Here is a 12,848-nt window from a genome sequence, read left to right on the forward strand (position 1 = left end):
GGTCCAGAAATATTTAGACAGAATAAGGGTGGATAAAGTGCCAGGACCAGATGGCATCCACCCACGCATCCTAAAAGAATTGAGAGCTGTAATTTCTAAGACTTTGTTTCTAATTTTTAGGGACTCGTTAAGGACTGGAATAGTACCACTGGATTGGCGTAGGGCCCATGTGGTACCTATATTTAAAAAGGGATCAAAGTCTTTTGCCAAGTAACTATAGACCTGTTAGTTTAACTTCTATAGTCAGGAAGATATTGGAGAGTTTAATAAAAGACCACATAGATGAGTTCTTGGTGGAAAAAAATATTTTAAGCAACAGACAGCATGGATTCATGAGAGACAGAAGTTGTCAAACAAACCTGATTTCTTTTTATGAGGTGGTAAGTAAAACCTTGGACAGAGGGGTGGCTGTGGACGTAGTATACTTGGATTTTGCAAAAGCGTTTGACACAGTTCCCCACACACGGCTAATGTGTAAGGTAAGGTCTACAGGCTTGGAAAGATCGGTTTGTAATTGGATAGAAAATTGGCTAAAAGATAGAATTCAGAGAGTAGTGTTTAATGATTCTTACTCTGAATGGTCTAAAGTTATCAGTGGTGTACCCCAAGGTTCAGTGTTGGGACCCTTACTTTTTAATATCTTTATAAATGTTATAGGGTCTGGGATTAAAAGTACAATTTCAGTCTTTGCAGATGACACCAAGCTTTGGAGTGGAATAACTTCTTTCCAGGATGTCTCCAACTTACAATCTGACCTCAATGCACTGTTTCATTGGGCAACTATGTGGCAAATGAGGTTTAATGTTGATAAATGTAAAGTTATGCCCTTAGGGGATAAGAATATGCATGCATCATACATACTAGGTGGAGAAGAACTGGGGGAATCCATAGCGGAGAAGGATCTGGGTGTTCTGGTAGATCATAAGCTTAATAATAGCATGCAATGCCAAGCTGCTGTTTCCAAAGCAAGTAAAGTCCTTTCTTGTATTAACAGAGGCATGGACTCTAGAGAGAGAGATATCATTTTGCCCCTGTACAAATCATTAGTAAGACCTCATCTGGAATATGGAGTTCAGTTTTGGGCACCAGTTCTTAAAAAAAATATTGGGGAACTGGAGAAAATGCAGAGAAGGGCAACCAAACTGATAAGAGGCATGGAGGAACTCAGCTATGAGAAAAGATTAGAGGAACTGAATTTATTCTCTCTTGGGAAGAGGAGATTAAGGGGGGATATGATCAACATTTATAAATACATAAGGGGTCCATATAGTGAACTTGGGTTTGAGTTGCTCACTTTAAGGTCAACACAGAGGACAAGGGGGCACTCTTTACGTCTAGAGGAAAACAGATTTCGTCTCCAAATACGGAAAGGTTTCTTCACCATAAGAGCTGTGAAAATGTGGAATAGACTCCCTCCAGAGGTGGTTCTGGCTAGCTCACTAGATTGCTTTGAAAAAGGCCTGGATTCTTTCCTAGGTGTAATATAAATGGGTACTAAATTTTTTTTCAGGTAAAGTTGATCCAGGGATTATCTGATTGCCTCTCGGGGGATCAGGAAGGAATTTTTTTCCCCTGCTGTAGCAAATTGGATCATGCTTTGCTGGGGTTTATTTTCACCTTCCTCTGGATCAACAGCGGGTATAGGATTGTATATATGGGATTGTATGGTAGGGTTTTCAATACTGTTTTTTTTTTTTTTTTTATTGTTGTACCGGATGGACTTGTGTCTTTTTTCAACCTGACTAACTATGTAACTATGTAATCCTGAAAGTAGTAGTCAATAATGGTGCACTAATATCCTTTGTGGCTACAAGAAAAATGAATATTGCCTAACAAAATAGCCTTCTTGAAGTTATGATATCTATTTAACATATAATAGTTAATATATAGCAAAGTGCAGTAGCCCCCCAAAAATCATCTTTTAATAATCCTTGTTGAAATACATGGGTTGCTAACTATTCCTTTTTTCAGCATTATTAAATAAAGGCTTGAGCCTTTCCTTGAATATCAGTGTAATATATTTAATGTAATGTCATTTATTATTTATTTCATCTTAAGCTCATCACATACATAGTCCACATCAAACAAAGAATATCCTTATTTTTCCAGGGTTTTTTTTTTTTTCATTAATACCAACTTGCACATAATCTTGACCTGCATTACAGGTACAATAGCAAATAAAATGAGTGTACGCACAGTTCCAAAAACCTGCGGTCTTCACATTGATAAATTATCCTTTTTGTTTTAGTAAAACAATACCATTTACAGCTATAACTTGAAACATACATATTGCATTTAATATTTGTTTCTATCCAATGGCAGTATTAATCTATTTTTTATGCCAGCACACAGAATTTATAAACAGTTTCATAATACCCATGCTGAACTGACTCTTACCTAACATTTTGTGATCAAAGTAATTGGTATTGTCTATTAAATTGTATTGGTAAACATTACTGTAATCAAAACCCTTTACTATAGTCAAAGCCTTTGATCTAATTCGTTTCCTAAGCTTTCCTGTGAATGAAAATATTCCATGACCTTCCCCTAAGCATTTCAAAAGACTAATAAATCAGAATTTAATCTGTCCTTCTGTATTTAAAGGTGTCAGGCATGACAATAGAAAATGCTATAGCAAGAATTTCTACTACTGCCAACTGGGGCTATCAACCAGCTGAAGGGAATGGAAAAAAACAATGAAAAAAAAGTCTGTAGTCTTCATACAAATATTATTGCATTCAAGTAGAACATTTCAGTCTACTAAATTTTGCACCTCTACACACATCTGGTTAAAATCAAGCCATCTGGTACCACCCATATTTACCCAAATATAGTATTTGAATAGTACTGCGCTATGTAATGGTATTTTCCATATATCACTGCAAGAATGTGTTTACTGCAAAATTATTATGGATTTGCTTCATTGTAATTGTAAATTGTATTGGAACTTTCTTTAACTTTACATCATGTTTTTTTTTTTTTTTTTTTTTACTGAAACAATTAGTTCTTCAAGGCTCATATTCTGCCCATTGTATCCAAAAAGCAATACATTTGAATTATGGATTGACTTAGAATTCAAGGACAAACTGATACACATACTGTGGTCACCCTTCATTGGATGATCTAGTCTAATATCTGTGATATATCATATTCATATTATAAAACCAACAAATATAATGTGTTATCCCTGAAAGCTGGCACATTCTTCCTTAATGAGTATAACTGTGAAACCACCTTTATATAATCTCATAATAATATCCACTATATAACTGTATATTTCTTGTAAACACCATATATAATATAAAATAAAATACGCAGGATATTTAAACTAAGTAGGAATGGAGCAAGTAATGACTCATCCTGTCTTGTGACCTACTGCCTACTGATCTAGCAATCAGCAGTTTAGAATGTGTGAAGTACTAATATATAACCTTCAGCTGCATGGTATGTCATTGGACATTGTAAACCATACTAGTATTGTACTTGACTGGCAACTAGGTCCATTTTACGCTGGCAACATGGTTTGCTGTTTACATTTCTAATCGTTTTGTATCCAGCTTGCATTTGGAATTGGTTTTATATGGGGATTTATTACCCAGATAAAATGTTTTATTATGTATTTTAATAGTACCCATATTTAGGTCAAATATGGTTGAAGCGATCGGTAGATGTTGTGTGACCGATATCGCTAAGTGTGGAGTAATGCAGAGGGGATAGTATGAACGTTCTCGGTCTGCCTCTGCTGACAGTTCTCGGTGTGGAGAAGGATACGAGCCGATGACTATTTCCGGTACACGCGCAACTTCCGGTTTTTCCGGAGGTGGGCGGGTGACGGAGCTCCCTACTTAATAGGACTGCCGTGCCGTATAGCCATGCCCCCGTGAGGAAGTCGGAAATGACGAAACGCCGCGTCGGGGCGTGGCTATACGGCGTCCACTGAACAATTGTACACTGAGGGTGAAGGAGTTTTCGGATAGCGATACAGCATACCAGACTCTGGACTCATTTGTTTTCTGCCTATTTTGATCTACGCTTATGTGAGTGTGATGGTTTATGGTTATTTCAATAAATTGTTATAAACGTTATCACGCTATGGGAGTGCTTTTTATCTCTTTATCCATATGCCAATGAGAGGAGTTATCCGTACAAGAACCAGGATTGCCAGGAGAGAGTTGGTTTTACCCTCATTTAAACCTATGCTGTCTTTGCCTAGTCCATGAGAGTGGTCAGGCATTGTGTTCTGGTGAGTGAGTTTTCTAGCCATATCCCAGCACTGGTGGTGGTGTTACCCTAAGGTGGTCCTATATCAGCACCCTTCAAGGATCCCTCACATTTTATGGACAATTAGAGACTGTTTGGATATGTTTACATATCATTCATCAATGGATGTTTGAAGCACTTCTTTGCACTTTTTTCATATAAGGTTTATCATCCTTTTACTGCGCTACTAAGAGTTCTTTAGAAACTCCTTTGGACTTATTTCTATATTGAACTTTTATTTATTTATAGTATTGTACTTGGCTTTATTAATATATGGTTTTTTTTTATTTATTTTTTAGTCCCAATTGTCATTTAAGAAAATTAAATCTATCAAAATACCAACATTTTAATAGTTTATATGTTTAAACAAAAATGAAATCGAAAACAATTAAATCTAATGGCAAAATTTATGTTCCAAACTTATAGACTTGCGATTTAATGTAAAAGAGTGTAATTTCAATGATACGCCATTCATGTTGTATATCCTCTCCAGTTATGAATTTCATGATTTAAAATGCATGTATTTCCAGGTATTATTAGAAAAGGGAGACACAAAGCTCACTGAACAATGTTTAATAGTTTGTCCAAATTTTTAGTCTTCGGTTTATCGCAGTATTTAGTTGGTTGGCATATTTGAGAGTGAAATCCCTGAATACCAATCCAGAGTAGTGGCTTTATGTCCTTTTTGAAGGAATTTAGCTGAAGATTAAGACAAGCCTAGGATCAATCTTGAGGTGAAGTTTCCTCCAATCCAAGTAACTCTCTCACAAGTCTCTCCCCAAATTGAGCCCGGCTGTACCTTTTTACATAGTAAGCATCAGACATTTTATAGAGGATGTAAGCATTGTTAATAGCAATGCTTATGGCAAACCAAAACACCTGCTGCCAAGTCTTGTTTGGTTTGTGTGAAATAAAATACCTGGAATAAAAAGAAAAATACAGTTTAGGAATATCTATGTAATTAAAACATTCACATAACATTACATTTTTAATACATGGTTTAAAATTCAAGGGGTTGTTTAGACCTTAAATGCAGTCAATATTCCCCCTGCACCATACATGCACAGACCCTTAGCAACATTTTTATGCACCTAGAGCATAATGGTCATTTGAGAAGTGCCAAACTGCAGATTGGACAGCCTCTGTGTGCCTAGTTCATACACAACAGCATTATAGGGTGGAAGAAAAGAGAAAAACAATGTGAGTCACTGTTGAAGGAACAAGTTGCCTCTTTTCCTTTGGGGAGTGGTGCTGGTATTAAGGGCTAGGATAGTATACCTACCTGACCCTCACCTTAATGATAGCCACTGGTCTCCGGGTAAGCTCATACCCTAAGGATATGAGCTGTAGGTTTGTTGTCATAATAAATGCCTGGAAGTACTGGCTAGGACATTAGTATTAATACACTCTCAGTGGCCATCCACACATCCATCTGCAGACATTGAAGCAGCAAATGGACCTACAGTCAGGTCCATAAATATTGGGACATCAACACAATTCTCATCTTTTTGGCTCTATACACCACCACAATGGAGTTTAAATGAAACAAACAAGATGTGCTTTAAATGCAGACTTTCAGCTTTAATTTGAGGGTATGTACATCCAAATAAGGTGAACGGTGTAGGAATTACAACAGTTTTTATATGTGCCTCCCACTTTTTAAGGGACCAAAAGTAATGGGACAATTGGCTAATCAGCTCTTCCATGGCCAGGGGTGTGTTATTGCCTCATTATCCTATTTACAAGGAGCAGATAAAAGGTCCAGAGTTCATTTCAAGTGTGCTATTTGCATTTGGAATCTGTCGCTGTCAACTCTCAATATCAGATCCAAAGAGCTGTCACTATCAGTGAAGCAAGCCATCATTAGGCTGAAAAAACAAAACAAACCCATCAGAGAGATAACATTAGGTGTGGCCAAATCAACTGTTTGGAACATCCTTAAAAAGAAAAAAATGCACCGGTGAGCTCAGCAACACCAAAAGACCCAGAAGACCACGGAAAACAACTGTGGTGGATGACTGAAGAATTCTTTCCCTGGTGAAGAAAAGACCCTTCACAACAGTTGGCCAGATCTAGAACACTCTCCAGGAGGTAGGTGTGTGTCAAAGTCAACAATCAAGCGAAGACTTCACCAGAGTGAATACAGATGGTTCACCACAAGATGTAAACCATTGGTGAGCCTCAAAAACAGGAAGGCCAGATTAGAGTTTTCCAAACAACATCTAAAAAAGCCTTCACAGTTCTGGAACAACATCCTAAGGACAGATGAGACCAAGATCAACTTGTACCAGAGTGATGGGAAGAGAAGAGTATGGAGAAGGAAAGGAACTGCTCATGATCCAAAGCATACCACCTCATCAGTGAAGCATGGTGGTGGTAGTGTCATGGCGTGGGCATGTATGGCTGCCAATGGAACTGGTTCTCTTGTATTTATTGATGATGTGACTGCTGACAAAAGCAGCAGGATGAATTCTGAAGTGTTTCAGGCAATATTATCTGCTCATATTCAGCCAAATGCTGCAGAACTCATTGGACGGCGCTTCACAGTGCAGATGGACAATGACCCGAAGCATACTGCGAAAGCAACCAAAGAGTTTTTTAAGGGAAAGAAGTGGAATGTTATGCAATGCCCAAGTCAATCACGTGACCTGAATCCGATTGAGCATGCATTTCACTTGCTGAAGACAAAACTGAAGGGAAAATGCCCCAAGAACAAGCAGGAACTGAAGACAGTTGCAGTAGAGTCCTGGCAGAGCATCACCAGGGATGAAACCCAGCGTCTGGTGATGTCTATGCATTCCAGACTTCAGGCTGTATTTGACTGCAAAGGATTTGCAACCAAATATTAAAAAGTGAAAGTTTGATTTATGATGGTTAATCTGTCCCATTACTTTTGGTCCCTTAAAAAGTGGGAGGCACATATACAAACTGTTGTAATTCCTACACCGTTCACCTGATTTGGATGTAAATACCCTCAAATTAAAGCTGAAAGTATGCAGTTAGAGCACATCTTGTTTGTTTCATTTCAAATCCATTGTGGTGGTGTATAGAGCCAAAAAGATTAGAATTGTGTTGATGTCCCAATATATATGGACCTGACTGTATATGCTATTGTGAGCTAGGATTAACCCCTCAGAAAAAGTAATTACCAATAGATTTGTAATAGACAAATTACTTAAGGAACTGTAAACTTAAGCAGAACACCGAACTTCACTCCAGCATTTACACATAACAGGTTAATGTATAACAATCATTAAACATATAGCCGCCCTTAACGTATAGCAGCCATCAATGTTTAGCTGCCAAAAGCAGGCATTAAACGCATAGCAGCCATAACACATAGCAGTTATTAATACTGAAGTATTACTATATTATAAGCAGCACAAGGAAGGGATAATATACCACAGACCAATAGCCCTGGCAGGATAACCTACACTAGGCCACTGGTCTGCAAAGGTTAAAAACAGCAAACCCAGGTATTAGAGCATAAACAGTAATCCAAACCTGCAGAGCCAGGCATTGCTGAGTTAATAGGAAAGACTCAACTTTGCACGGCAACACCTGTATATCAGGCCATGCATTAGCAGTACTGCAGACAAAACAACACCGGTGAGGCATCAATGAAACAACTATAGAACTATAAACAGCAAATTAACCTACTTTGGCAGCCTGACATATTAACTGAATAATAATCATGACAGCCTATGGTTTAGCTTACCTACCTGTGCAGCACACATCTCTGACTCTAATGTGATGGGAGAGGCTCTATTCCCAAACAGGTGGCCACCAATACACCCCAGACAGCCGCCCGGGTCGCTAGTACCATGAGCTGGAAATTATCTCAACACCATCTTGCTGCTTCCTGTCAACCGCAAGTCTGCTGGGCACCATCCCCATCCACACATCCATCTAGAAAGGGCAGCCCGCAGTACAGCCACAGAAAGTAGGCAAGGATCCATCTTGGAAGGGGGCAGCCGCCCAAACAACAATGCCAACATTTTGCAAGGGAAACAAAACATGCACAGAGCGCCAGATTAACCAATAGTGTATGGGGCCACAACTCACAAGGGAGGAGAGACTGGATCTGTCCCAACAAACAACAAGGCAGAACTGTTTTACCTGCATCCAGAGACCAGTATCCTGAACCCCAGTGTCTGGACCTGTGGGAGGCGGTGTACACCCGAACGGAGGGAGCTTCGTCACAGGGGAGGCTGAACCTGTGCGGCTGGCCAGACGAATTCCGGCAAGGTGACGGCAAAAATAAAAATCTTCTTTCCATAGTAATAACTAGTTGAGCATTTGAGGAACAAAAAGAGAATGCCACCTTAGGGGAGGCACTAATTTATACAGTATAACCAGTCCAGATTGGGCAAGGGGTGGCGCCTATACCCATACATGTATGCTGTCATGCTTGTGTCAGGAAAATATTCTTGCCATGGGCTCATATACTTTATTTAGATTTACCTTTTTATAATTTTAAATAACTTCAAACGTTACCAGTTTCATTCTTTATGTCATGTTCTTAAAAATAGGAAAATGTTCCAAAAGGAATGAATTATTCAGGCAAGGTACTTAGACTACTTGGACATGCCAAAACATTTCAGTCATAAGACATAGCCATAGTCACTTCAGATGCTGAAAAGGCTTTTGAAAATATAAATCTAAAATGGCTGTTCCAAGTTATGGAAGCACTGGGATTCACTAGATAACTAACACAGTTCTTTTTAAAACATGCATGATTCCCCAACTGCCAGCATTAGCACTCTAGGATGTCTGTCATTTCAATTTATTTTACACAAAGGTACATGCAGGGGTGCCCAATATCTCTAATGCTTTTCAATTTAGCTGTAGAACCACTCTCCAAATACCTGAACTCCATTCCCATACCAGTTATTCACATAGGCACTGTAGAACGTGTTTGCTGTTTTACAAAAGATATCATTTTGTTCCCATCGAGACCCCACAGCTATACAGTAAATCGAAAATATGCAAACTATTTTTGTAGACTACAATAAATTTGAAGGCATATGCATTAACTTTGCAAAGAGTGAAATACTACCTATTAAATGGTAATAGAATCAAAATACTAAAGTGTATCTATGGTCAAAATTTTAAATTATATCTTCATTTCCACACTGAATTTTATATATTTATAGCCTACTTCTTTTAATCTGAATGACTTTGAAGTCTGTAAACTTACTTTGTAAAAAAAACACGTTTAAAATATAACTGAAACGCAAAACATTTTTTTTGTTTTGGATAGATTACAGAGGGATTATAATGCTTGTCAGTTTTTATTGCAGTCTGCGCCCCTGGTAAGGAAATTCTCCCTTTATGTTTGCCCGGTTTATCATTATCATTGACTATTATCATTGAAAGTGAAATAAAAGAAAATCCCCACATTTTGAGTTGTCCCCAGAAAAGTAATAGTGGAAATATAGCAATGTGGACACTAGTTCTGGTGACCTGGGGGTCCCCAAGGAAATCCCTTAATTTGCAGGGATTTCCTCTCACTTCCTGCTTGGCTATGAGATAGGAAGTGAAGGGAAATCTCTGCAATGGGACACAGCTGGCAAAGAAAAATCTGACAGAGGTTATTACCTTCTCTTGCTCGATCCAAAATGAACAAAAAAGGTTTGCCTATAGTTCTACTTTAATTCCTTGCATGCAGCAACACATTCATTATGCCCCGTGAAAGTGCACTGGTGTGTCCCACATTTCACAAAGTCTGCTGTCTGAACAACAGAAAATGCTGAGAGTAGGAGTTTCAGGAGGTGCCTTCAGTACAGCAAAAGTTAGGGACATGCAGTCCTTAGAATTTGAAAGTAAATAACATAAATCAGCAGAGAAGAAGCCGCAGGGAGATTTTTCAAGTAAGTTTATATTAGATTGCAAAAATAATTACGGCTTGAGCATATAGCAATGCTGATGTTAAAAAATTAAAATATATGCTCTAAATTTAGATCTCTTTAAAATTCATTATTGTAACAGAACGCATAACATACCTAGGAGTGAAAATTGGTGAAGGTTTTAGGCTCCATTCTCACAAGTACGACTTGTCTGGCGACTTGTGCGCCCTCAAGTCACCCCAAGTCGCTTGTCATAACAAATGCAATGTAAATGAATGAGAGCCGTCATAATATGCACTACTGAAGTCGCTCCGACTTCAGAAAAGGGTCCTGTACTACTCCAAGGCGACTTGTATCCGACTTGTGCCAATAGACTTCAATGGGAGTCATCTCCAAGTCGGATCCTTATCTTTTGTCAAGCGACTGTGATCTGACTTTCCAGGAAGAAGAAGGAAAATTAGCCAAGCATTCCCCACATTGCAGCCATGCCTACAGTCCCTATATACCATTATCTCTGCCTGGTCTGTGTGAGTGGCACTGGTGGACACAGATAAGTGGCATTGGTGGGCAGTGGCACTGGTAGACACTGATACGTGGCACTGATACATGGCACTGATACATGGCACTGGTGGACACTGATACGTGGCACTGATATGTGGCATTGATACATGGTACTGGTGGACACTGATACGTGGCACTGATACGTGGCACTGGTGGACACTGATATGCGGCACTGGTGGACACTGATTCGTGGCACTGGTGGACACTGATTCGTGGCACTGATATGTGGCACTGGTGGACACTGATTCGTGGCACTGATATGTGCCACTGGTGGACACTGATTTGTGGCACTGATATGTAGCACTGGTGGACACTGATTCGTGGCACTGATACGTGGCACTGGTGGACACTGATTCGTGGCACTGATACGTGGCACTGATATGTGGCACTGGTGGACACTGATTCATGGCACTGATATGCGGCACTGATACGTGGCACTGGTGGACACTGATTCATGGCACTGATAAGTGGCACTGGTGGGCAGTAGCACTGGTGGACACTGATACGTGGAACTGGTGGGCAGTGGCACTGGTGGGCCCATATGTGGCACTGGTGGGCAGGGGCACTGGTGGACACATACGTGGCACTGGTGGGCAGTGGCACTGGTGGACACTGATACGTGGCACTGGTGGGCAGTGGCACTGGTGGACACATACGTGGCACTGATGGATACTGATACGTGGCACTGGTGGGCAATGAGGAAATGAGTAAAAAAAAAAACAGAAAGGGGGAATTAGGTCACAACACATCATATTCTGATTGGCCAAATACAAAGTCTTCTATCATATAAGTCGCTTTAAATAATTCACAAGTCACTCTGAAGTCGCGGTAAAGTCGCTGTAAAAAGTCACTCCGTCATGGGGCGACTTATGGTCGCGGTAGTGTGAACCGAGTCTTACTGTCTAAATCTACACATCTGATATATAAAGTGCTAGAGGTATAGGCTAGGAGAAACCCCTAAATTAATATGACAAGCTTTGCTTGACAATAGAGTTTCCACCAAACAATTTCAATGCTTCTGAAACACAAAGATGCCAATCAACTAAATGACACAATTTTTGTGAATCAAAAAAATAAAAAAAGAATATCTCTTCAAAAACGTGTCAAAGAATGAAAAACCTGAATTTACCTAATCCACCAGTGAATAACCTGGTTTGTTTGCACAGGCATGCAGTGGATTGGAATTCTGAATGAGCAAAGTACCAACCATGGTCATAAAAAAACTTTAACTTCTCCATGGAGCCTGACATCTTTTTTGCTTAGCAAGGTGTCTGGTATGCCACAGAGTTTGGTATACCAAAGGCAATTTGGCTGTTCACTTTGCAAGGCCATTTTCTCTTAGCTAAACTGAACGAGGTGAAGCTTTGCTGACTTCCATCAGGTGATAAATGGTCCTAAAATGGTACAGAAGCAATCAGGTGATAAATGGTCCTCAAATGGTACACAAGCAATCAGGTGACTGGAGTCAATATTGCTGGCAATCAGTTAAAGCGGTTGTATCCTCATCGAAAAAAAAATAAAAAAAACAAACCCTGCAGGACAAAGGCATAATGAGCTAGTATGCATCGCATACTAGCTCATTATGAAATACTTACCTTAAAACGAAGCCCCGACATGGTCCCCCGGACACCACTGAGGGAGCTGTCATGTTCCCTCCGTGTCTCTTCCGGGTTCAGCGGCTCCGGCGCTGTGAGTGGCCATGGCCCCGATGACGTCACTCCCGCGCATGCGCGCAGCAGATCACTTTCTGGCAAGGGCCCGGCAAAGAGCTCTGAAGGTCTACTGGTTTCAGCGGCTGCATGCAGGGCGAATATCTCCTAAACCTTGCAGGTTTAGGAGATATTAATTGTACCTACAGGTAAGCCTTATTATAGGCTGACCTGTAGGTAAAAGGTGATGGATACTTCCGCTTTAAGTTAGAAGTTTTACTCTGACCTCTCCCTGAAGAGGGATAACATATTGTTTCTTATTGCGGCCAGTGCCATCTTAAGAGCATTGAAGGGCCCTGGGCAATGCAGTGCACTGGGGCCCTGCCTACACAATCACACATGAGAATAAAAATGCAAATTATCGATAAGGCGATATTTATTGGTACAGCAGTGCCAGGCTAATGACAGCTTCTAAATTCGGCAGCTGGGTCCGGTGAACACATACACGGACGCAAGTCAGACTCCACTG

General features: G+C 40.0%; 1 protein-coding gene across 1 annotated transcript in view; it reads right to left on the minus strand.

The window, feature by feature from the left end:
• Positions 1–4,818: 4,818 nt before the first annotated feature.
• The window catches only part of PGBD5 (piggyBac transposable element derived 5), a 203,554-nt gene continuing 195,524 nt past the window's right edge, over positions 4,819–12,848 (minus strand). Inside the window, exon 7 of the mRNA XM_082251819.1 lies at positions 4,819–5,179. Coding sequence (XP_082107945.1) covers positions 4,984–5,179 — 196 coding nt within the window. The 3' untranslated portion in view covers positions 4,819–4,983. The remainder of the gene's footprint in view (positions 5,180–12,848) is intronic.

This window comes from Pelophylax lessonae (assembly GCF_965119305.1).
Source record: "Pelophylax lessonae genome assembly, chromosome: 3".
In the NCBI taxonomy this organism is placed as follows: Eukaryota; Metazoa; Chordata; class Amphibia; order Anura; family Ranidae; genus Pelophylax; species Pelophylax lessonae.